Source organism: Eleutherodactylus coqui, chromosome 6 (assembly GCF_035609145.1).
Source record: "Eleutherodactylus coqui strain aEleCoq1 chromosome 6, aEleCoq1.hap1, whole genome shotgun sequence".
Classification (NCBI taxonomy): domain Eukaryota; kingdom Metazoa; phylum Chordata; class Amphibia; order Anura; family Eleutherodactylidae; genus Eleutherodactylus; species Eleutherodactylus coqui.
In genome coordinates, this window is record NC_089842.1 from 166257316 (window position 1) to 166283801 (window position 26486).

The 26486-nt window shown below is 44.7% G+C and overlaps 1 protein-coding gene across 4 annotated transcripts in view; it reads right to left on the reverse strand.

The window, feature by feature from the left end:
• AKT1 (AKT serine/threonine kinase 1) overlaps positions 1-26189 on the reverse strand; it is a 113701-nt gene extending 87512 nt beyond the window's left edge. The window contains exons 1-3 of one of the 4 annotated variants that reach the window (XM_066608152.1): positions 25630-26189; positions 22025-22133; positions 4312-4435 (exon numbers count right to left, since the gene is read on the reverse strand). In XM_066608152.1, the coding sequence (XP_066464249.1) occupies positions 4312-4357 (46 nt within the window). In that variant the 5' untranslated portion in view covers positions 4358-4435; positions 22025-22133; positions 25630-26189. Of the gene's footprint in view, positions 1-4311; positions 4436-22024; positions 22134-25629 lie in introns of those variants that run through there. The other 3 variants (XM_066608153.1, XM_066608151.1, XM_066608154.1) reach the window with 3 other exon arrangements.
• Between the last annotated feature and the right edge of the window lie 297 nt (positions 26190-26486).

The following is a 26486-nucleotide window of genomic DNA, read 5'->3' on the forward strand; positions in this document are numbered from 1 at the left end:
AGTCAACTATTGATGACCTATCCTTAGGATAAAAGCCCATTTAGACACAACGATTATCGCTCAAAAGCCATCTTTTCAGCGATAATTGTTGTGTGTAAATATGCACCTATCATGCACTATTCGTTCATTGCTGACTTTAAGCTTAAAGTCAGCCATAAGCCTCATCAGCGCCACACACCGAGTTCTCAGCAGGATACTGCTGATAGTATTCTTTCAGCTGGTATCCCTCTCGGAGTTCTCAGGAGGACACTGCTGACAGCTCCACGAACAAAGCAGCTGTTTGCAGATAACAGCGCTCTTGCTGTCATCTGCATACAGCAAGAGCCTTTATTTACACGCTAATAAACTCTTAAGTAGCCAATTAGTTACTTAAAAGTTTATGCAAAGTGATCGCTCGAAACGGTCACTCAAACTTCTGTTGTAGCGAATTTTGAGGGATCATCTTTCAGTGTAAATAGGCCTTAAAGGGGTTGTCCTGCGCCGAAACGTTTTTGGTTTTTTTTCAATAGCCCCCCCCCGTTCGGCGCGAGACAAACCCGATGCAGGGATAAAAAAAAAAACAAAAAACGGGTAGTACTTACCCGAATCCCCGCGCTCTGGTGACTTCTTACTTACCGTGCGAAGATGGCCACCGGGATCTTCACCCTCGGTGGACCGCAGGTCTTCTGTGCGGTCCATTGCCGATTCCAGCCTCCTGATTGCCTGGAATCGGCACACGTGACGGGGCGGAGCTATGAGGAGCCGCTCTCTGGCACGAGCGGCCCCATTCAGAAGGGAGAAGACCGGACTGCGCAAGCGCGTCTAATCGGGCGATTAGACGCTGAAGATTAGACGGCACCATGGAGACGGGGACGCCAGCAACGGAACAGGTAAGTGAATAACTTCTGTATGGCTCATAATTAATGCACAATGTACATTACAAAGTGCATTAATATGGCCATACAGAAGTGTATAACCCCACTTTGTTTCGCGGGACAACCCCTTTAAGTCATCAATACTGCAAGAGGTTAAATGCCCCAAATACCTCTTTAAGCTGTAATGCATTACATATCAAGTCAACATTTTTACATCTGTACTTTACTTTTACGTATACAACACACACACAGCGCTTTTCTAACACAAATTTGTAACTGACAGATGAGATCAATAGAGGCTTCTCATCACAGGAATGTCTGCCCTCACATAACACCATTGTTGCTCATTGTCAGCTATACAACTTCCCACACAGAATTCTTATGGCATCTCCTTCACAAAGTGAGAAAATCATCAAGATTTAGGAGATACATGTGAACACTATTGTTCGCACCCAGTCACAGATACTTTTGTCTGTATCAAAGCATTTTACCACCTCCGGTGGATTTTCAATAATTGTTCAAATTATTCTGTGTAGTCAGCAACACCAGACAGAATCCAGATCAGTACTCAAATCAAATCACTCTGAGGATCGGAGTGGCTAGAGTGGTGCAAACTGAAATAGCTGATCACTGTCTTGGGTTGAACTTTGCTAAAAGTTCAGCTTGGCGTAAACCCAAACTTGGGCAGTTCGTCTTGTGCGAACCCATTAAAATGTCTTATTATACGAAGAAATCTACACAAACACAAGTAGAACATACAAACTCCATGCAGATGTTGTCCTTTTTCAGACTTGAACCTAGGAATACAGTATTAACAATACTAATCACTGAGCCACTCTGGGTGGCTCAGTAGTTAGCACTGTTAAATGAGTGGAGGTGGTTAGCATTCATAGATGGGTGGAGGTGAAAAATATGAAGTTTTATGGTTCTAAGACAGTGCTAAACACTAGTTTTAGGGGTGCTGGTAAATTACATTTCAAACTAATTTGGACCAAACTGTACTTTAGTGAACTTTTGGAAGATTCGCCCAATTTCAGCATAAACAGTAATCCTGGCTTAAAAGTAAGCAAAATCAAAGTCACCGATTATAGACAACTTATTCAAATTTGAGTCACTAGGGCAATCAGTGGACAAATTCCTGGCACCCCTTAGATCACTTGCGTCTGCCAGAATGTGAGTCATATGGGACTTCTCTCTATGACGTCCATACACTAGGTCATATAGACACTGCTGATCCTTATGAGATAATACATGCTCCCATGGGTGCAACATCCTTGCTGGCTAGTGACTAACAGAAGAATGCCAATGGTTCCATCATTATACACTTTATATTTTCTTACAGGTGCTTACCATTTCTTCAAAATAGGCCAAATGCGAGAAAACCCCTTTAAAATCTCCTGGCATTGCTAGGAAAGGAGTACTGGCACTGTTATTGCCAGGACGTCTCACATATCAATAGATCTCACTACAGACGTTGACAGGTCTCCATAAACTTTAAAGGGGTTGTTCAGCTCGCATCCTCCAGACGACTAGCCTTCATTTCTTGTTCAGTGAGAAGTGGGTTGTACATCTAATGCATGGACTAGCTGTGCCTTCCATACCAGAACATAGATCTTGAGCTAATAGAGGGTGGGCTCCAAGACCCCTTTCCCGTTACCTTCATACTTGTAATTGGTCATATGGAGAAGTTCCTGTATCTAAACTAGACAACCCCAGTAATGGCAGTTAAATTTTACATGTCTTCATTCTAGTCATTGGAGAGACTAGAATAGCTGATGACGTCCTGACACACAGCCAACTATTCGTATCCAGCACCAACTAAAAATGGGGAAAGATTTCTTGAAACGCATTTATGCATCTACGTCTTAATACAGCAGTTTTCAAGCCAATAGGGAATAAGCCTATTTATGCACAGGAGAAGAGGAGAACTAACCATTGGTCTTGTCATACACATGTCAATTCTATAACTGTAGTGACCCAGGACTGGCACTACTGCTTAATATTAACATCTCAGGGCAACTGTGGCACCTTATGTATTTTATTATATTGTATGTGATCATTTGTCTGCATCTTCTCTTCATTATCTCGGCCTGGCCTTTGCAACAGGGAAATCCCCTGCTATCGGTCAGACCCTCTGTGTTACCTGAGGCCTGATTGGTTGAGGAGGGGTTGATCTGGAAGATGCTAGAAGCTTCTGGGAGGAGAGGTAATATAAGACCCTGCAGTTCTGGTTTAGTACAGTTCACAGCAGAGGATAGAGAGATAGAGAGTGGAGACCAGCTGGAGTGGACCCCAAAGCTTGGATAAGGTCCGAGCAGTATTGTGAGGGGATACAGGTTTGTGATAGCACAGGAGAGAAGCTGGGGCCACTTATAGTAAAGTTCCATTTACATGTAACAATTAATTGCTCAAAATTCATTTTAATGACCAAAAATGAGCGATAATCGTTACATGTAAACGTGAGCATCGTGCATTTTTCCTTTGAACAATGATTTTAAGGTGAACCCTAAAATCCATCCTTCAGCTACTGAAAGGTAAAGTAAACATATTTATCTCTCGGTAGACCTCAGGTTGTTATCTCCACGGCTGCTGGCAGATAACATTGTAAGAACAATGCAGCTGTGTGCACAGCTGGGTGTGTGATTAATCACATACTGGGCTCTGCAAACAGCTCCTGGAGGCCATTTTACATGCAATTGAAGATGATAAAGTGTTAATGGCCATTAACACTTTACGCAAATAGATCGCAAAATCTTTCAGTCGTTTCAAAGATTCTTTGCGTGTAAATGGGCCTTAAATTACTCCGATTAGGCTGTTGGCAGAGATATACCAGAAACTTTTCATGGGCCTGTGCATAGACACACACACTGGAGATACTGTGGATTTTAGAAGTACTGCGATTGCTGTGATGAAGATTGACTGTAACTGGTTACCAAATATGCATTAAGGTTCTACTTTCTGTTTTCCCAAGTTCCCTGCCTCCACCTCGTTTATCCTCCACTAAACACCTCAATCACCATCATCAACTAGTTCATCTTTTCCTTGTAGCATCGCGGATGGGAATCACAGTATATAGCCACCGTGAACCTAAGTGGATATCCCAACTTCCGCTAGCTACATAACTACCTCAATCTTTTATGACAGAGTAAATCCAAAAGTTGCATGAAGGCCACATTAGCACTTGCATGTCAAAATCTGGTCATCAAATCTACATTGGATTGGTGTGTTCCCTCTTTGCCGATACTAGGGGCACCTAATTATTATGGGTGAGCCACCTAGTTCTACTTTTATCTGCACAACAGTTTTGCTAAAAGTTTTTCGGTACATTTTGTAGGTCTCATCACAAGTTAATATGCTAAGGACATCTTAAGTTGCAACTTATTTCGAACCTTCAAATTAACAACGAGAAACAAAACAAACTCACACTGAACTCTCGAAGTTAACCAAATGCTCTTACCTCGTTTGTGAAGCCAACCTTCTTTTACAATCGCTACTTCATTCATAATGCCGGCAATATAACTCAGTTGACAGCTCTCACCAAGATTTTGATTGAAAACTATAGCAGCACGGGTAAGTTAGCACTAAAAAGAGAAAGAAAAAAAAGTCCGTTAAAAAACAAAAACAGAACATCGTTGGTGTCATAAGAGCAGCACATAGCCCAAAAAAGGAACGCCTTGCTCTTTTGACACTATAGAAATCAAGCATTAGATGTTACATACAACACCTACGTTGGAGTCCCCTAAGGCTATGATAACATCAAGCATTTTTCTTTAGAAAGGCAGACCTCAGGTTACGTCACTTTCTCCTTGAAAGGCATTTCTTACATGAAGCCCTGTAAGGTGTGAGTTGAAGATAATTTGCCAATGTGACTGCCTGAAGTACTCTTCAACCATTTCCAAACAAAGGAAACTTGTTCTATTGATTAAAATATATCAAATGGTAAATTGATTGATTATCTAGAGTCATTATTACTAAAAACATGGCTTAGAAGGAAAAAAAAAACTAACCATTCTATAACCCACTCACAAAGGTGTAAGGATTTAAGTATATCAGAGTCCTCTTCTTGACAGGCCATGTACCTGTATGATCAGTACTTTACAGTCACTTAGAGCAAGCAAACATTTGTTTACATTAAGGATGAAAACATGTCCTAAGGCCGCCTGCACACGAGCGTTCCGGATTCCGCTAGCGGATTTTCACGCGCGTATGGTACCTAAATGTGCTTGCGGATAGGTGCGGATGCGTGAAAAATCATGCGCGGATATACGCGGATGTGTTGCGGAAAAAAACGCGCAGAAAAACCAGCAGACACCCCTTATTGTAAACCCAACCCCTAGAGAACTGCCCATTCCTTGGAAAACAGCTTAAAAACCAACACCCAGACTCCATTTTGTCCCTCTTGCTTGTGCGAGCACCGTTAAATTATTGATGTCTTTGTGGGCATGGTTGATCCATGTAACTTTTTTCGGGCGCTTCTCCAGCGTGACTTTATTTCAGTCACTGCAAAAAAATTCACAAGAGGAATTCATTACTACAGATTTTGCATTCTTAGATCCTGCATTGGCAAGAAATACTACCTATCTCCCTCTACAAATTTGCCTGTGAAGCTCTGCTGTGTGTTGGGACGCCTCCTACCATGCCTACTTCCTGTAGTCATAGCAACCAGTGACTCCATCTGCAGCTGCACTGCGGATGTACTGCGTGAAAAAAACGCACCCATTCACTTGTATTGGAGGCTTCACGCGCAGAATCCGACCCAAATTAGAACAGGTCGCAGATTTTTTCACGCGCGTGAAAAAACGCGATACAAATCCGTCCGTCTGGGGACAACTGCGGATCCCCATAGGAGTATATTGGCTGCGGTCTGGGGCAGATAATGTGCCTTAAATAACGCGCTGGAAATTCCGTTCGTGTGCAGGCACCCTAAGAGAGATATTAACAAGTGCAAAAAAGTATATCAGGAAGAGTCATTACTATTGATCATACTGAACAAGCTTTATTTATGCAAGATAAAAAAGCCATGAGGTCTCGGTTTCTGTCTAGAAACAAAAGGCACACATCTTGACTGCGACGGTAACCAGACGGCATCCTCTACAGTTAGAGGAAAGAAGGTTTCATCCCCAACACAAAAGGGGGTTCTTTACTGTAAGAGCTGAGAGAATGTGGAAATCCATAGAGGAGCTTAAAGGAGATGTCCCGCGCCGAAACGGTTTTTTTTTTTTTTTTAAACCCCCCCCCCCGTTCGGCGCGAGACAACCCCGATGCAGGGGTTAAAAAAACCACCCGCACAGCGCTTACCTGAATCCCGGCGGTCCGGCGTCTTCATACTCACCTGCTGAAGATGGCCGCCGGGATCCTCTGTCTTCATGGACCGCAGGGCTTCTGTGCGGTCCATTGCCGATTCCAGCCTCCTGATTGGCTGGAATCGGCACGTGACGGGGCGGAGCTACACGGAGCCCCATAGAGAAGAGGAGAAGACCCGGACTGCGCAAGCGCGGCTAATTTGGCCATCGGAGGGCGAAAATTAGTCGGCACCATGGAGACGAGGACGCCAGCAACGGAGCAGGTAAGTATAAAACTTTTTATAACTTCTGTATGGCTCATAATTAATGCACAATGTACATTACAAAGTGCATTATTATGGCCATACAGAAGTGTATAGACCCACTTGCTGCCTCGGGACATCTCCTTTAAGAGAGGACTAGATTGTATTATGTCTCCACCACAAGTGTGGGTGGAGACGTGGTGATGGGCTGTATCTGCCCAGTGTACACCCACACGTTTCTGATTGGGTGGCTGCTGCAAGGTCCTAGCAGCGTCGGGACAGAGTTTTGCTTGGTATGGAGGGATAGGGTTAATTTAAATGTTAGGACTGGAAGCATTAACAGCTAATAGTCTAAGGCTAACACTAAACTAAACCTAACCCTCTATCCCAGGTAAAACTCTGTCCCCACGCTGCTAGCACCTTGCCGCCCACCTCACCTCATCTCCCCTGCAGCCTCTAAACCCCCACCACCACCGCGGCTCTCTGTCCTGCCATGCAGACAACAGCCCCCCTTTTAGCAGCGCTGGAGGAGCAGCTTCGGCCACACAGAGTCACAGCACAGCAGGTGAGTGGCAGGACCCAAGAGGGCAAAGGCGCCAGCGTCACAGATGGGAGCCCAGAGAGGCCGAACATTACTGGAGCCGTGAAGGGAGAGAGGAGAATCTGACGCCACCTACACCGGCGGCCTTACTCGCTGCAGCTGCCGGAGACAACTTCCAGCAGAAGGCAGAGCGGCGGAGGGGTGTCTGCAGGCAATCAGCGACGGAGGAGTGAGTTCACCCAATCACATACTGGGACGTCCCCTGGCTGTCGAGAAGCCTGACACTTAACACCCACCACTTCGGCGTCGACAAGATCCAACAGTACCCTAGATTTTTTTCTAGCGCTCTATGATATTACAGCAGGGTTGTTGGTCCGGGTCTTGGAGTCAGGTAGGAACTTCCAAATGTTGATCCAGGGATTACTCTGTCTGCCATTATGGAGTTGGGAAGGAATTTTTCCCCCCCAAGGAGGCCAATTGGCTTCTGCCTCATTGGGATTGTTTTGCCTTCCTCTGAATAAACAAGGTGTGTGTGTGTGTGTGTGGGGGGGGGGGGGTAAGGGCAGGCTGAACTAGATGGACATAGTATGTTAGGCTGAAGGGAGACAATGTTGTCTCAGAGACCAGATTACTTCATATAACTGTGTTCTGGTGGTGGGGTGCAATCTTCTATTATACACCTTGACTGGATTCAGTCTCTGTACCCCAAATGTGAAGAACTTGAAGACGTGTGTAAGACGGTTTCTTAGACATCCCACTCAGTGCTTGAGTGAAATGTTCAGTAAGTGTTCTTAGAGGAGTTGTCCAGTTGTGAACTACTGATGGCTAATTCACAGGATATATGTCCTTAGTAGTAGATCAATAGGAGGTTTCCACTCAGGGCCCCCACTGATCAGCTGTTTGCTGGTTTAGTGCACTCATGCATTAAGCAGACTTCTGCAGGAAGTAGACAGCTCTGTTCTCACTGCAGTGGCCAGGTTTGGCATTACAGGTAAAGTTCCTATTCACCTCAATGCTACACCAGCCTGACAAACAGTTGATCAATGGGGATCCCAGGCAGTGGACATCTGTTAATCTACTATTGATGGTTTATCCTACAGCTAGGCCATGAAAAGTTTACAACCCCTTTAAACTGCTTACCGATGTACCTCACAATTGAGGTACAAAAACAGAATCAGGAAAGGCAGTGGATTAGAAAAATTAGCTTCTGGGAATGGTTTCGTTAACAACCACCATAATATCCTTTGTGGAATAATGTAAAAATACAATTGCTAGGAGCAAGAGGGTCTGAAGACTTATCCAAGACCCCCCTAGAGGAGCAGTGTTGCTAGAAAGTAGTATCCTTTAATGAATATACCATAGTACTTAAAACACACACACACACACACACACACACACACACACACACACACACACACACACACACACACACACACACACACACACACACACACACACACACACACACACACACACACACCTTTCCTGGACTGCTAGTTGGACTTCTGTTGCATATTTGAGTGGTATATGGAAAACTGTTGACCCTACGTTCAATGGGTCTAGTGTAAAAAGATGCATGGCCCCAACCAAATTGTGACCCATCATTTTACCAGCCAAGTTCTTAATTCATCAATATCTATGTCACTTATAGATATTGCTATTGTAACTTGGTCCTGTTTTAGCTGGCCAGATTTGTTTCCATAGGGTACATGGCATGAACGGGGCAAGTTTGAGAACTGCAGCTTTGAAGGCAAATACACATGTCATCTGCTCCAATAGTAAAACGATAGACCTCCAACATTTTTTTTTTAACTTTGAAGTGAGATTTATATCCTACCCGCTATGGCTGCACACCACTTCTATTGTCCCACAATCAACTGGTAAATGTTTACACGACTACTGAATACCAAACTTGCGTACAGTAAATAAAGCCTCAATGACGTTTCTTTCAGATTAAACAAATCCCATTTAAAATTATTTTCCCTCCCATAAACATCATTATATTTTTACTACTCGCTAGAACACTCAAGAGCTTCCTCAGTAAACAGTAGCAAATCATACAGCCTTTGTCTGCCTCAATAGCCCGGGTGCATGGTATGTGCTCATCTTGCAGCTGGTGACCGTCATTGAGCGCTGCTGCCTAATCTGTTGTCCACAATCTCTTAACCATGTTAATCTGTGCTCATTAAAGCTTAATAAAATAATATAATGCATAAATGGGGGGGGGGGGGGGGGGCATACAGAATACGTTTGGTCCTAAGGAATATGAACAACCTGGATTATACCTGCCCGGGGTATAGACAAGACTTACAACTGCTTGTTTCCCACCACACTACTGCAAGATCAAGGAGAACGTGTAGGTTACAGGTATTAGCTATCAATGGCTTTTTAAAAGGCCTCCTGGACACAACCAGGGTCATAACTTGAAGCTCCTGGGCCCCAATGCAAGACCTGTAACAGGGGCCCAAAATATAATGTTTTATTCATGATACTGGGCTCCCTATATGGAGATGAGAGGCCTTATGGGCCCCCTAAGGCTCCTGGGCCCGGGTGCAACCGCATCCCATATAGTTACAGCAGTGGACAACAGTTTCCTGGCTCCATACAAGTTCAGAGCACACCATGAGCCCAATGTATGCTGTTAATTTTAAACAATTGTTAGGGCTCCTGTCCAGGGCCGTGAGTAACGCAGCGAACGTTTTCCATAGCGTTGCGATGGAAAGCACAGCCCGCTGACCACGAGCGGAGAATCATAGCGGTACTCAGCTTGCGGGACTCAAATTGCGGCATGCTGCAATTTGCGACGACTCTCCACGATGAGCCTGTCAGATAGGCTCATCGCAGAGAACTGACAGTTGTCCCCCCCCCCCCCCCTGCTCCCCAGCTAGCGATATTCCGCCTTGCCCGTGGACAGGGGGCCCAAGATGCCAAATTCATATGGAAATGGAGAGTGAAAAATGGTGCCATGTTAAATTCTATAAAAGCTCATACTGGCCCACTGGGGAGCCAATGAATTCCATGGTGGGCACAGGCCAATGCTTGCATTGTCACTTGTCATTCTAGAAACCCAAGTGCGTCTGACACAGGGGCCCCGCAGGAGAAGTGAGGAAAGCACAGTTGTGGTATCTCTGAGACCTCAGACATAGGGGCAAATTATTCAAATTATTCTTAGCATAAAAGTTGCAAAATTTGGTGCAAGACCTGCTTGCACCAAATTTAGAATTTTTGACATCTACGGCGCTATATGCACCTTCCCCAACAATAGGCGGTGCTTGTCAGGAGGGGGTGTAGCCACCACAAAGTGACATTCATGTACAGTTTTCGCCAGAAACTGTATGGGTGCACGGAGGAGCAGAGATAATCTTTATTTGTATAGCGCCAACTTATTCCGCAGCGCTTTCAAGCATGGGATAAATGCAATAATACAATGATTAGAATGTGAGATACAATCAGTTTGAAAAAAATGGGGTGGGGATGATACAGGAGGTACAAGGGAGGGGGGAGCGCGAGGCACGGGGAACACAGGCAGTAGGGGATTTTATGTGGAAATCGGTTATTAGAAAGCAAACAGGGGGGGCTGTAAGGAGGTGCAGGGGTAGAGGTCGTTTGTGATAGGCAGGGTGGAAAGTGTGGGGAGCCATAGGGAGGGGCAGGGGACTAGGTCAGGGGATTTTGTATGCTTCCCTAAAGAGGTGCGTTTTTAAAGGCACGTCTGAAATTTCGTGCATCGGGAATTGTCTGGATGCCTTGGGGTAGAGCGTTCCAGAGGTTTGGTGCTGCTCTGGTGAAGTCCTGGAGACAAGCATGTGAGGTTCGTATTAGAGGGGTGTTTAGTCTAAGTGTGTTAGTGGATCGGAGTGTGCGGGCTGGGTGGTGTACGGACAGGAGGGAAGCGATGTAAGGTGGCGCAGCGCCATGCAGAGATTTGTAGGTGAGGTTGAGGAGTTTAAATTTAGTTCTGCAGTGACTGGCATAGTGCAGAGGAGTCTGAGTAACGGCTGGATAGAAAAATGAGCCTAGCTGCTGCATTTAGTATGGATTGGAGTGGAGCGAGTCTGGCATGGGGGAGGCCGATGAGTAGCGAGTTGCAGTAGTCAAGTCGGGAGTGGATGAGATGCACCCAATATATGGAGAGGTGATGCTTTATATTTATTAGGCACATCATGTGTTGAAATGCTGGTCTTAGTAAATCTCCCCCTAGTATTTTCCTTTCCTGCAACCAAATTTAATTAACAGGCCTACCAGAGATTAAGCAGGCGGGCTGCAAAGAAATCTGTCCCCTATTCCCTATGAAAAGAGAGGTATACTTGCAAAGAACACAGGCCGATTCATGGACTTGTTCACATCTACATCACAGGGGTATTAGTGTATCTTGACGCCACCAGGAAGCTAGAGGTTTGACAGGGAGAACGCCCCTGTCACACCCCCAGCTCCCGATAGGGCCAAAAGATGAAGGTCATTGCAGCACAGTGTGCATTGATGACTGGCTGCCCTGCTGCCTTAGGCTGACTATGACTTCAATGTTACCGGTCTGAGCTGCCAGTATTCACATGTAATACTGTAGTTCCAAGATGGGAAGTAATCGGCAGCCTAAGGCAGCAGGGCAGCCAGTCATCAATGCAGATGCTGCAGCAATCATTGTGAGCGGAGCGGCCGTCCCTGGCTCCCAGGCGGCCGACGCCTCAGAGCTGAGTAGCGGTAGCTGGCGCAGCCCCTTCTGCTCCCTGATGGCCGCTCACCGGCATGTTGCCACCGCCCGCTTATCTGTTCCGCCAGCAGCACGGGTGGGCGGCCGGAGGTTGACTGCTGACCCAGCAGCCACCGCAGGCTCACTGTTCCGTGAGGGCTGATCCACCCCCTCAACGCTGAAAAAATAGCCGCTGTCCACAAATCTGCTGCACCGCTGGCCACATAGCTGGCTGCCCGCCCCTTTACTGCTTTGTCCCACCAGTCACCGCAGCCTCTGTGTTCCTTGCCGGCTGCTCCCCGCTCACCGATGCAAAACTTGACGCTGGCCACGCATGAGCTACTCCAACGCCGGGGCGGCTGGCCGGCCGCCACCTCCTCCTCTCTGCAACGTCCCGTCTACCATCCTGGATTTATGGTTAGTGGGCTTGCAGGACCTACAGCCCAAGCACATAAGCAGCCAATCACTGACAGGGGGCGTCACCCCCTGTCAATCTTGACTCCACCATGACTTCCTGGTGGCGTCAAGATACATTAATACCCATCACAGGTTCAAAACATAAGATGAAGTAGTGCTTCATGTGGCGCTATTTCATATTGTAAATGCCAGACGGACCCCATTATAGTCAATGGAGTAGGTTTGGCACTATTTATTTATGTCATAAGACTGATCCGTTCAGATACGGTGTTCCGTTTTCCTGCTCCCATGAAGCCCGAGGCTAACTTCACACAGGCGAGTGCAAAATATCGCGATCGCTGCCAATATGCGATTTTGCCACGGGAGTGAGGGGGTTTTGTTACAAACTTACCTTGCAGCACTTTGGAATGCCTTCCATTGTTTTCAATAGGAGATCTCGCATCACACATATATAAATACTAATATGGCGGATTTGGGGTATGGCTCGCACATGGAAAAATTGTTGTGTTTCTTGTTGTTTAAGGTGGGCCCCAAAATCAATTTACCTGGTGGGCATTAGACACCCCAGTCAGACCCTGACCACATGCCATATTACAGAAATACTCTCTTCGGTGGTTTCACATGGGCATAGAATTGCGCGATGCGAAAGCCAGTAAAAAAGCAAATTTATGAAACCAATGATTTTTAATGGTTTCCTTCCCATCTGCGATGTTTTCACTGATGCGATGTTGAAAGAAAAAGAAAAAAGAAAAATCACGGAATTTTGTCTTTTTGCGGTTTTTATCTCCCATGTTTACCTATGGAGCCTCCTTTTTATTGCATCGCAACGTACAATACATTAGAAAGTCCTATTGACCTTTGCGATTAAAAAAAAACAAAAAAAAAAACGCTTGACTTTATCACGCAATTTCATCATGGGCAACCAGCGATGTGATATAAAATTCTTAGGGGAAAAAAAAAAAAAAAAAAAAAACACACCCCGCTGCCACTCAAAAGGAACAAAGATACGATTTTGCCGCAATTTTCTCGTGGCAAGATCACAATCCCCTATGTGGAACTAACCTCAGGTCACTCTCACAGTAGCATTTTTTCACGTATCACGCAAGTGGGTTTTCGTTCCACAATACACTGTAACTAACTTACTGGCAAGGGTGCCTCACATCCACAGTGCATGCAGAAAAATATGCGACATGCTTTATCGTGGTGTGTATACACCTGTAAAGGTTATGTGTATACACCAGTCAAATTTTTTTTAAAAATAAATTTAAAAAAAGTATGACACATCTAAGAAAGACTACACAGAATGAACAATGGGGGTAAAGGCACTATAGTGTGTGCTGTGCCCTTTTGTTTTCCATTGGCATTTACCAGATCTCCTTCAAGTCATGTATAGCCTCTATTTTCCATGTACCTTATACATAGTTTTCCTAGAATAGTCAATGGCGCACAGTGCTCTGCCTTTATTGTAGAAATCATTAGGGTCTGGGTGTATTGTTTCTTCTTGTGGAGAGTGCCAAGTTGGCATAGAGAGATTTCTAGGCCATGCAAAGCGCCCTGGGAAAAAAAATATACAATTCAGCTCTCCTTCCAGGAAGAAGAGACAGTTTTCCCTTCTTCCAACAAAAACTATCAAGTTTCTAAAACAAGGCAGAGCTTTTCTGAAGTGACAATCAGCTTTTAAGAGTATCCTACATAACATATGGATCTGTGCCCACACTTGCCCACTGCTGCCCTCATATTAAGATGTGATGACAAAGCACACTGATGGCATTTCCCCCATGCAACAGTCTGTTCTCAAAGATACAGGCGAGCACACACAGCTACATTTTACTTAGAATACATTTCTGTAATAGTGATTGGACTATCCTCAATGGAAGACAAAAGAAAAAAAAAAAGAAAAAAACAACAAAAGCACGCACGCACACACGGCTTAAACACTGAAGCTGTGACCCACAAAATAAACTAGCATATACCTAATATGAGCCGATTGGTGATGGTCCCAATTCTGAATTCAGTGGAGAAAGCTGCTGCGATTTCACAAAAACGTGTCACTGGACTGCCATTTCCAGATAAATGCAGATAGGAAACAGTCCACAATCTATGTTACTCATTTGTATATTGTGTATACTGTATACATATTTTTTTTATACACAAACAAAACAAGCCTATCTAGAGAAACATCCCTAACAGCTTAGGGCTTGTGTAGTGGCCCAGCACATCATCCTGATCCCCTCCATAAATGTCATTCATGTTTGTCTTATGAAAATGCACTGTGCAAGTCTGTCTTGTCATTTTCAGTATGTGTGTTGCACAGCTGCGGTGCTTGAGAGGTTAACTTTTATAAAATCATAGTCTGTATGTAAATGTATCAGTCTTGTCATGTGGTAGGAGAGAAGGTAAAAAAAGGAGTGCTTGAGAGCGGGGCAGGGTCTTCATCTTCAACCTGTGTTCCATCTACCGGAGTTCCACGTAACAGAGCCACATGGAAGCACCTTCAGCTTCCCTGTGGTGAAAAGGGAAGAGGAGCGATTTCCCGTAGTGTCCGAATTCTGGATGTGAGTGGAGTGAGTCCCCATTAGTGAGAGAGCATTTGTAAGTAATTCTTTAAGATAAGGCCAGTGCAGAGGTACTAATTAGTTCTTCGATTGTCTAAATTTTCATACGTGGCCGTCCAGAGCCAGGATCACCGCGTAGAGGGACATCCTTTAACCGTCACACCCATGCGTCTCAAAAGTCGGGTGGAAGTAATGCAAGAAAATGGTCTTTATTACATTGGAAAGTCATTTGCCTGCACTGTAAAATCTGATTGAACTGCCTTGTATAATCTGTTCAAGTTTGCAAGTAAAGTATATCCTGGGCCCTAACTGTTCCTAGGAACCCGAGGGACTCAGAAGCTGCCTCTGTCTGTATTTATTCTCCGCCGAGGGTCATTCAGGTGTATAGGAACGGTGGTGTCACCCATGACAACTATAACCCCTGTTATCCTGTTTATTGGCATTCCCTATCCTAGGGGTGTCTTCCATGACAACTATAACCCCCGTTATCCTGTTTATTGGCATTCCCTATCCTAGGGGTGTCTTTAGTGGCCTGCAGTCATACTCTGGCCTTTACTGCGTGTATCCCTCCAGGAAAGGAATGTAGCAAGTGCTGCCGTGACAAGCCATCACTTTACTTCCCAGCTCCCCACTTATGTCAGGTGTCCGGGGTCTGTCTATGGGACGCTGCACTTGTTCACATTAATGTCTTTATTTCAGCTTTGCCTATAGTTTATTTTTTTTATTCTTTAGTCATTTTCCGTATAAACTGCAGTTCAACAATAACAATGCAAAGGTGATACACAAATAGCATAATGTACCAGCACATCTGACAAAATAGAAAACAGATCATGGCATAATATACTGTCGGAGAGGAAAATGTTTCTATGTTGTAGTACACAAACAATAAACTAATATTCTAATTAGCTGAAAACCAATGCTCCCTTCAAAATATAAAAAATAGTGGTAAGTAAATTGAGAGTAAAGGAGAAAAGAGGGGTTCCACGCTGCGGGGGGAAAAGAAGGGGGCAGGAAAGGTTAGTGGTGGCGGGGAGACCAAACAGACAAGACCCCAGGCTGATGAGGAAGAGGAGGCAAAGAAAAGAAAAAAAAAAATGTAAGTAAGGGGGAGGGGCAGGTGCCTGTCCCTACATATCATTTAAGCGGTAACCAATGTTGGGAAACCTACTTAGCGCTATATCCAGCGAGATTCTTATATTCATCTGAACCTTGGAACTCTACCCAATGATGCCACGTTTTAGTAAACTTTTCCCGAGTGTCTTTGAGAGATACCGTTAGGTCCTCCATTTCCTTGATTTCGCGAGGTATAATCCATAAATTTGGTGGCAATACACCACACCTCCGACCAGAAACCTGTCAATACTGGGCAATCCCAGAAAATGTGCAGTAGGGTCCCCTGGCCAGCACCACACCTCCAACAAAGAGGGGAGACAGCGGTATACATTTTATGTAACCGGGAGGGCACCCTGTACTGCTGAGAAGGACCTGAATAGATTTTATTATTCATTTGCCTTTCTAACCTTTCTCGCACACTCAATTACAAATTGATCTGCTACATGGACATCAAAAATAGAACCAAACAGACGTCTTCCTATTCACTTCTGTCACCCATTGACTATAAAAAGGTGTAAAGAAAAAAAATGGATGAGTTTGATTCCAGGTTTTTAAACGGAAACCATAGCACAGATGTACATACAGATGTTTCAGGGTTTTTGCCCTTCATCAGTGTACAGTAGGAGTCTGGCTTTGCTAGTGAGAGGCCTGGAACGGGAGACAGAAAACCCTGAAACAGCTGTATGTACATGGAGTCTGGCTTTGCTTGTAATTCCCGGTCATTGTAACGAGGCTTGTATAAAAAGTCTGACTTTGGCTTGAAGGAATGCTGCCTTTCAATAGGTGGCACTGTGGAGGATTTATTCCATCTCCCTTATTTGCATATTACCCAGAGGAGCATGCATGGCCATGTGAGTGTCCTCACTTAGTTTATAATATTTTTGCTCTCCCTAAGGAGAAAAGATAGTGTTTCTGAAACAGAAATCAAAAACGCCAATATCACCGAGCCGTTGGTTGAGCTCTGGTAATGAATGAGGGCTAAACGTTTCTCTATATCAAGTTACTGTATGCTTCTTGGAAGATGTAATTTCTTAGAATGCAAGTCATCAGACGAAGTTTTCAGCCGGCAAGGAATGCTCAGAGATTTCAGCTCTGAAGCATGTAGTACAGACCGTAAAGAACAAGGAGTACAAGATGGTAATTGATTAGGTTGGTTAATAGATTCTATTTTTTTTAATGTAAATTATATCTATATGCTGGCCATTCAAACGGAATAAATGACTGATCCAGCAATAGATACTGGCCGAGTATGAGCACTAGTCATTCTTTGTAACTCCCTGCTATGACTAATAGTGGAGGCCCTGAGCACCCCTTCCAGCTTTTAAGAAGTCAACAACCCCCGTGCCTTTGCTTCCTGTTTTTACTGTATTTTGTGTGGAATTAAAAATTTCACATTTTGGGGCTGAGAGCCACACAATGTTTATAGTGGGACTCATGAGACCCAAAACTTCACATCATAAGGTTACCATAAGCCATAGGGCAGTCCTGCCCCTATATAACAGCATAAGGATATAGTTAGTGATAAGTGAACTTTTGAAAAATTCAACTAGTTTAAACGTTTGCAAAAAGTTTGTTTTGAATTAGTTCAAGTAGGACAGGAAGTTCACCCAAACCCCTAAAACATGGGTATAGTGTGGTTTAACAGCCATACGAGTAGAACATTCAGATTTACACAAGGCTTTTTGTGAAGGCAGCAGAAATGCAGTCCTAAGCTCTTGCTCACGACCTGAAGGTTGCAGGTTCAATTCCCACTTGGTAAAGGAGAGGTTGACCCAGCCTTCCTTCCGAGGTCGGTAAAAGGAGTACCCAGCTTGCTGGAGGGTAAACGATGACTGGGGAAGGTAATGGCAAACCACCTCGCAAAAACAGGCTGCCAAGAAAACATCACAACCCTAGGAGTCAGTCGGTGCTTGAACTTGGGGACTTTACCTTACCCTTATGGCCCTTAATGTTATATACCAGTGTTCAGGACTAGTGTTGTGAAAGCCAAACCAGTAGAACCCAATTCTTGTTATAACTTTGCTAAAAGCTTGATTTAGGTTCTTGTCCAACCAAACTTTTAAAAAAGTTCACCTGAAACATGGATCTACCGATTTGGTTCATTTAAGACTTCTATACCACTTACAGGAACCTAAAGTGAACACTTACATTTCTAGCATTACATCTTAAGGTCGGTCTCAGACGGGTGTATGTTTACCGTGCATTACATAAGCTCTGTACGCCAGTTTGAAAAGCGGTAACTTGCAGGCAATTCCATTGCCTTACACAGTTTTGATCACATTAGCGTGTCAGAAACGCTTAATACGCGAGCACAAAAAAGAACACAGCATTGACTATTTTATCACGTGTATATGTGAGATATAGAGAACAATGGGCTCTAGGTACGTATATACGCTAGCCCATGTGCAATTACATTACGTAGGGGCGGCATATATACGTGCCATCGTGAGAAGTGTAAACAAAAAAAAAAAAAAGTGAACTATGCATGACAGCATGCTCTAATACACTGTCAGGCACAGTACAATTTCGCCGCCATACGCAGCCGGCTCCACAGCTGTAAAAATGCTGCATTTTACACTTACGGCCGTGTGAGCCCAGCCTAATACCCACCTACAGTATAATCTTCACATACAGTTATTTGCGCCACAATACTGTAGCTACTACAGGGGTTGTCATCTATGTCACAAAGCCCTGAAAAGGCCAGTCTGTATAAACAGAGCGATATGAGAGGAAGGGGCGTTACGGCATAACTGGACAGACTTATTCAGGAGACTTGAGAAACGGGGCTATTACTCCTATAGGGGATAGAACAGAAGACCAATTGGTTTCTGCCAAGCTGTCTAAAGAGGAGAAATGCTTAAGAAATAGGAATAGATCTGGTTTTAACAACCCCTATCCAACTTGAAGCCATAAGGCCTCAATCATTGAGAGGTCAGGCTAGGTCCTCCAGAAGGAGAGCCGCTATATGGCTAATGGGGTCCCGGGAGGGACTTTACTACATCCATATCCTCTAATAAGGAATATGAAAAAGGGGGTTGTCTAAACCATATTCAATTAAAAAGGGGTATTCCAGGACATTTTTAACTTTTGCTATTGATGGCTGACAGGTGATCAATAGATAGGTAGCAATTAGAGCAGCAGACACCTCGCTGGTTATCAGCCAATTCCTGATGCTGCAGTTGCTATGGTCAGTGGAGGAAGCAGAGACTGCTGACCATAGTGCAGTGGCACAAGTTGGTATTGCAGGTGAAGTTCTGTTTGAATTTATGCCTAAACTGAGCAATGAGTGAACAAGTTATCATTCAGTCACTGGCAGAGTTTACACTGAATGTCTGTTCAGTTTACTGCTGGTTTGCTTGGAACTGAACGATAATTGTTCCATGTAAAAGCGCCCTGGAACTTGTGGTTGAGCGAAAAAAAAAGTAAATTTGCATTACATATGTGTGAAACCAGTCCATTTTGTACCAGATCTGTGACGGAGGCTCCAGCGCGGATGAGAACTCGGCCTTATCTGTATAGTTATATAGTAATATATGAGTGGAGGATGCATTACTACATAGCTTGGCAATGTGCTATCCTGCAAAATGGGCGATGACTCCCAGCATGTATATAGAGGGGAGGTGTAGTTTCAAGAAAGCTGGTGAGCTACAGCATGTAGTCTGTCCTAGAACAGAGTTTCTGTACTCGAGTCCTCACGTGCCCCAAAAGGTTCCAATTTGAGGATCTCTCCAAGAGTTCATGTAGCTGAGAATAATTCCATCCCCTGTGCGATACTGGGGCAATCCTGAAAATATGACCTGTTGGGGGGACTTGAGGTCTGGGATTGTAAGTATATAAAGTGCAATCAGAAGGCATCTTGTTTATGGGAGTCTAAACCTGCATGTACTGTGCTGCAAAGTTTTATTTACCATTGGGAACTTATTTCTTTTTTAATCACCACAATCAAGCTGGTTATTTATGTTTCTAATTTCAACAAGTAAATATTTTACAAGTTAGTCATCACTCACTTGACTACTTTCGGTTTTTTGCCTTAGGGGAAAAAAAGAAAAAAAAGAAAAAAAAAGGAAAAACCAAACACAAACCTATAACCAGAAACAAAAAGAATTGGAGGGTACTTCAGTAATACAATAGGCTAATGCCAGATAGCAACCTAAAAAATTGCACATGACTTGTATGAGAACAGCCACCAGCATTCCCCATTACTTTATACAGGAAGAATAAAGTTTATGTGAGGATTTAAACAAAAATTAATGTAAGAATTGTAAAGAGACCCTCCTGTTTCAGGATAAAATTCTGTCCTAGGAGGGTATATTACTTGCTGCTCTTCCAATCTGCCACAACTGGGCCCTATTCTGCAGCAATTTTCTAACTAACACACTGATCTGATTGAGCAGTGCTGATCACATGATCAGGTCTGGCCATTCAGAGCAGGTATAGTGCATTACTAGTCTGACACTAGCAATGCACTCTGCGGATTGGGTAGTGTGAAAACCTCAGCCATTCTGCAGGGCTAAAAATGGGACTGGAACCTGTATCGGGAGAACGAAGAGAAGAGGAACTGCAGGAAATGTAGGTCCTTCCTCTCTGGTCCTGGGACAGAATTTTGACAGATCATTTTACATGACCGTAGCATTCCTTAAAACAGTTATAAAAAATTATTTTATATATTATATATTTTTTAATGGCTATGTTAGTAATGCATCTCTAGACAACAGTAACTGCTTTACAGCACTTACAAGGTATACTTTGGTCACAGATTTCATGTTGCTTTCTTCCTGCCATTTAACCACAACTCACGTGCATCCAAATGTCAGCATGTAACCGCACAAGACTCAGTAGCTACTGCATCTGAGCCTTAGGCCGCCTGCAGACAGCTGGATTGGATCTCGCAGCGGGATGCAGACCTGTGCCCCTCCACCCAACGTCTCCTCTGCTCTGTAATGCACCGGCTGCCGCCCAGCCAGCGCTTGCTCGGAGCGGAGCCGGCGTGTCACCAGCGAGATTTCTGTGCGGGTCTCGGTGAGACCCGCACAGAAATATCATGCCGCAATTTGTTTTCTGTGCGTGTTTTCATGCAGACAAATCGTGGCTGTGTGCATAGGATTGTAAGTGAGCACGGGCAGAAATTCTGCGGGAAATCCCACCATGGAATTTCCGCCCGTGTGCAGGAGGCCTTAGGCTGCCTACACACGGCCAGATTTGCACTGTGGAATCTGGAGTGGGCTTCCTCTTCTAGATTCCGCAGCAAGTACCACCCATAGCATGCTATGGAAAAGCGTTTTTTCCTGCCTATGAGCAGAAATCAGTTGCGATTTTCCGCTCATGGGGAAATAAAATAAAATCGCAGCATTCTCTATTTTGAGGCAGATTCCGCATAGGCGGCTTCCATTGAAGTCAATGGAAGCAGTCTGACCCGCGGCCCTTCCGCAAACAGCATGCGGAAAGGCCGTGGGATCCGCGTCATCACCTAGCATAGTCTGTACTGCGCATGTACACCGGCCGGGACATGCGCAGTACAGATAAAGAAGACTGCGGACAGGTATGCAGGGTCACCGGCTGGGCACAGGGTTGGTTTCCGCTGCAGAATCCGACCCGTCGGATAAGGTGGCCTTATGTTAGGTGTGAAAGCTTTATGCCAGTCAAAGCTAAAGGTGTACATTTCAAATGCATTTACAGGGCTTTGTTTACCTAACAGACCTCAAACGAGCAGCCTTATATCGGAGCAGTACGTGTTGGCACACTGTACCCTTTTCTGAACAACTTGCTGTTGATTGTTCTACTGTAAAGGTTGCAGATGACACAACTATAACTTAAGTGATAAGGCTATGTTCAGGGGCGGATACAGAGTGCTGAGGGAGAATGTGCAATGAGTGTGCCTCTGCCTCCACCACCACCTGAATTTTTTTTTCCATTTTTTTATTTATTTATTTTTTTTTAAGACCACCACACGCGCACAACTAGGCCTTTAGTGCGACATTAGGGTTACATGCTTAGGAATAATAGGAAAGAACACATGATACCCCAAGACAAAACAGTAAAGAAATTTCACATATATTCCCAAGGTCATCACATATCACTGAACAAAACCCACTATACAAAAGATCAACATTACCAATAACACCACTATATAAAAGGGCCAAATAATACTGCCTGACCACGATCACACAACACCACCATACTGTTGCAGGGGAAAAAAAATATATATACAAAAGACCAATATTACCCTAGTACAGTGACCACATATACCATATGGTAGATACCAGCTCTACTGGGACACTCTGCAGACTGTATAAATGATTACAGTGCAGTTACCTCCAGTGATCAAAGGTGACTTCCTGTCTGATTGGAGTCGTTGAACTTCCCTTTTCTTCTCCATCCGGCCCAGACAACCATGATGACTCTTTCCAGTCACAACTTGTCTCTGCAGAATGACACACAGACATCTTTGGCTCCTCATTTTTAGAGCATACTCCCTTCTTTTTCACACATTCTCCCCATCTGCAGTGCCCCAGATAGTAATAATGTCACCCATGATGCCTCACAAAGTACTAGTATCTTCCTTTTTGTGCACCATGTAGAGTCCACATAGCAAGTGCTGCTCACGGTGAACCCCACAGTGGAAAAAAAAAAAAGTCCATACTCTAATAATGCTTCCTTTATGCCCCCACTCAGTAATACCCACTGTTGTCCCATTCAGTAATAATGCCCCAGTGTTAATTACCCTTTTCATACCCATTCACTAATGCTGCTCCCTTTTGCTTCCAGTCATTAATAATGACTATTATCTTTTAATATATTCTCAATTCACATAAATATGCCCTGTTGTGCCCCCTTTCATTTAAATATTGCGTATTTTGCCCCCTTTTGCATATAGGTCCCTTTTTCTTTTTTTTTTTAAAACAACAACAACATACTCACCTCCCCAGTGGCTGTAGTCAACACCGCTGCCCCTGATCACTGTAGATATTTCCGACCTCAGTAATACGGAGACCGGTGACTGACTGCAGCGGAAGTGAGTGGGGATAGCGGCGCTGACTACAGCAGCATGTGAGTAACAGGAGAGTATTGGTTTTTATTTTATTAAAGAAATTTTTAAAAAGTTAATAAAATAAATTACAGAGGTCCAACTGCTGTGTGTGATCCAGCAGCTCAGGCCCCCTTCCCTATTGGGCCCCTGTGCGACTGAACCGCTTGTACAGGCGGAATATGTCCACCTCCGAGGTTCCATCACAGATCTGGCATGAAATATGACATACCAGACATAAAAGCTCTGTATGAAAAAGTTTTCACCTGGTAATATGCTGGATGTTCAGATGGAATCCCAACAGACTCCATTGTAGTCAACGGATTCCATTTAATTCCGTCACAGAGCGGATTCAGCCAGGGGATTCCCCTTTCCTGTCCCCTAAAGGATCAGGAAAACACAGACGTGAACATAGCCTAAATTGCACTAACTGTTAGATTGAGTTGTAGCGTAGTTTAATTTTAAGGTACCATTAACTAATAGTGCTGACAAATCAATGGGGCAACGGTCACACATGTGCGACTAGTGGGCTATTCGCTGCAACGCTGTGGAAATGGGTACAAGTGATCCTGCACTGAGAAATGGGGGGGGGATACAAGTCGCCTATTTTCAGGATTAGTGAGGATCCCAGTCGTACTCCAACCCATCTATCAGTTTTCACCATGCAGATGACTAAAAAAGTTTTACACTATGGAATATCCCTTTAATCACAAGTGTCAGATTTACTTTTTTGCCACATTTTTAGACATTTGGTAAAGTATCAAAAAACAATACATCTAAAAAAGCCCCAAATAAGTGCAGCATAAGTTGCTGTTCTCCAACTTGTGTCTATCCAGCGGTTTTAAAGTGAGCCTCTGGGCCTGGAGAAACAAAGATGGCCACACTGCTTCTGACCACCTGAGGCACATTGTGCATTGGTATACAGTCTGAAACAGAGCACCTGCTTTAATTGACCTTTTCTGCCCATGGGAGCAGTGCTGGCCAGTCAGATCATAGGCATGCATTGTGGATATACTGTCTTGGGGTGCTATTACATGAGCGCTAGCGTTTTCCCAACAATTGCCAGATGGCACCTGTGAATACTTGACTGCTAGCGGGTAGTACCTGTCTGATAGCACCCTAAGAACTTGTTCACACTGATGTATGCGTACAACGCTGCGAGTCTCCGGCAGCGTCGTACGCATTACAGCCCACATGCTCTGCCGGCAGATAGCCAGCAGAAACTGCATATGGACTGCGATTGGCATCACGGACATGTGCAGTGCGATTTTTATTTTATTTTTCCCAAATTCCCCACTCTGTCTAAAGCGGGAAATGCATATCAAAATGCTGCCCATACACAATGCATGCCTATGGACAGCATTCCATTCAAGGGCTGCGTATGATACATAGTAGAAATATATTGCAGCATGCTCTATTTCACTGTGTATTGATACGCAGTGCCCACACGCAGGTGTGCATGGAAGAGTGAAAGTCCATTGACTTTCGTTACCTCCGTTCACCATGTTTTACGCATGCGTAATACACGGCGACAATACACTACTGTGAATGAGCCCTTAAACTACTAATGCATATTATGCACTGTGTGCATCAGGTAGTCAGAGAAGCAGTTCAGCCATCTTTGTTGGTCCAGTACTGCATGGTCGCTTTAAGACCACGACTCCCAGACAGACCATCAGGTCATGCTGAGAATTACAGTTTCACAGCAGCTGGAAAGCCCCAGGTAGGGGGGACACTGCTCTAATCTTCATATTTCTGTATCACGTAAATGCAAAAAAAAAGTTTTAAAAAAATCTGCAGCATTACCATACATTATAGTACAAGTTGTGTTATGACAGGTCTACCATTTCACCATGACACGTGTCAGACTGACACTTTATAGCTATTAATGTCCCATAATGTCAACTACAATGCTTAACAAATGCCCATTAGAACACCTACAGACAGACCAAGCCACTATGCACAAGCATGTATATTCAGTGACTGCAGGTAACATCAGGGTTAAACCTAGGCCTGGTTACTATGGTACAGCGCCAACCTCCAACCACACTGGCCACCAAATATACATATATTTTTCAGGTAAACATTTGCTCCCTTTCTCTTTCTATTCGCCTGCATTCCTAGAAGGCTGGGTACCAGGAGCAATGATTCTGCTCCACATAGCAAGCTGGTTGCAGAGGCCAGAGTGGGATGTGTCATGGTAAACCAGCACAGCCATACATATTACAGTATGTACGCAGGAAGTGGGCATAATTGGGAGGGGTGCATTCAACTGATAGCATTAAACTGGCTGCAAAAAAGATTTAGAACGTGGAGAATATAAATTACCGACTGATAGAACAATGGATACATTGTAGACAATGCATCATAACAGGACAAGATGTATATTTACACAGAACAGTCATATTTATACACAATGTAGCAGGATTGAGACACATGATACTATGTATTTATTTGCAATGGATAACTGGTAGATGGGAAAATACTACAAGACTGCTGATTCCCTGCAGAACAGCATCAGCCACAGCCCTGCCCTGCAAATAAGCACTGTTTCAGCAAAACCCTAGGAGTAAATATAACCTGCATCACTCTATACAGATACACATGGAGCACAATCACTTACAATGTATCCATCCTCAGCAGTCTAGGTGACAGGGAGGGGGCTAACATACAATGTGACTGTATTAAACATCCTATATAGCAGGCCTAGAACTATGCTGCAGCATAACAGCAATCTATACCCTACAGGGGGGTGGGGCACTAGATAGATGGGGGGCATTTACAGAAGATGGACCTTACAGGGTCTTGCAGCAAGGCCCAGCATTGGTGTTGATGCTACCACAGGGTGTGTGCATGCATCATAAAGACATACAAGGGAGGGCAGTTGACTTACATGGATGCAAGAGGTATATAGGAGCTGTGCCTGCAGGAGAAGGAGAGCCACAGGGCCTAGTGGTGGATTGCAGCCAGCTGAAGCCTCACCATCACCGAGGGGAGCATGAGAGGGAAGGGAGAGGAAAGAAGGAAGGAGGGGGGAGGAGAGGAGAGAGCAGACAGAGAGAGGGGGAGAGGGTGGGAGGAGGAGGAAAAGGGGAAGGATAGGACTGCTGCTGCTGCTGGTTGTAGTGCTGCTGCTGTTGTTGCTGCTGCTGCAGATTCAGCCCATTGATTGCATGAAGGGATGGGAGGGGGATCTGCTGCCTTTTGCTGTCACCTTGCTGGTGCAGGATCAGCTGTGCAGTCTTTTAGTCCTGGATCATCCTTGATGCAGAGGATCAGCTGGCCCCCTGGTTGCCTGGTGCTTGTCTCTCTTCCTCCCTGGTTGCACAGTCTTTAACAATGTCTCTTACTCCCTTTGCACAGAGTGATCCTCCTCCTGCCTTCTCTTCCTTTCTCCAGCCTCTCTGTGTCTATGTGTCTCCCTCTCTGCCTCTTACACCCTCTGCCTCTAGATGACCACTGGGTCCTACCGCCTGCAGCTAGCTCTCTCTGCTAGGAAATCCATCACAGCACTACAAGGGAGGAGTCTGGTTTGTATGTGTGTATGCTCAGCAGACAGGTGAGCTTTAAAGGGGTTGTCCCGCGCCGAAACGGGTTTTTTTTTTTTTCAACCCCCCCCCCGTTCGGCGCGAGACAACCCCGATGCAGGGAGGTAAAGAAAGCTCACCGGAGCGCTTACCTGAATCCCCGCGCTCCGGTGACTTCTCTACTCACCGCTGAAGATGGCCTCTTCCTCCGTGGACCGCAGCT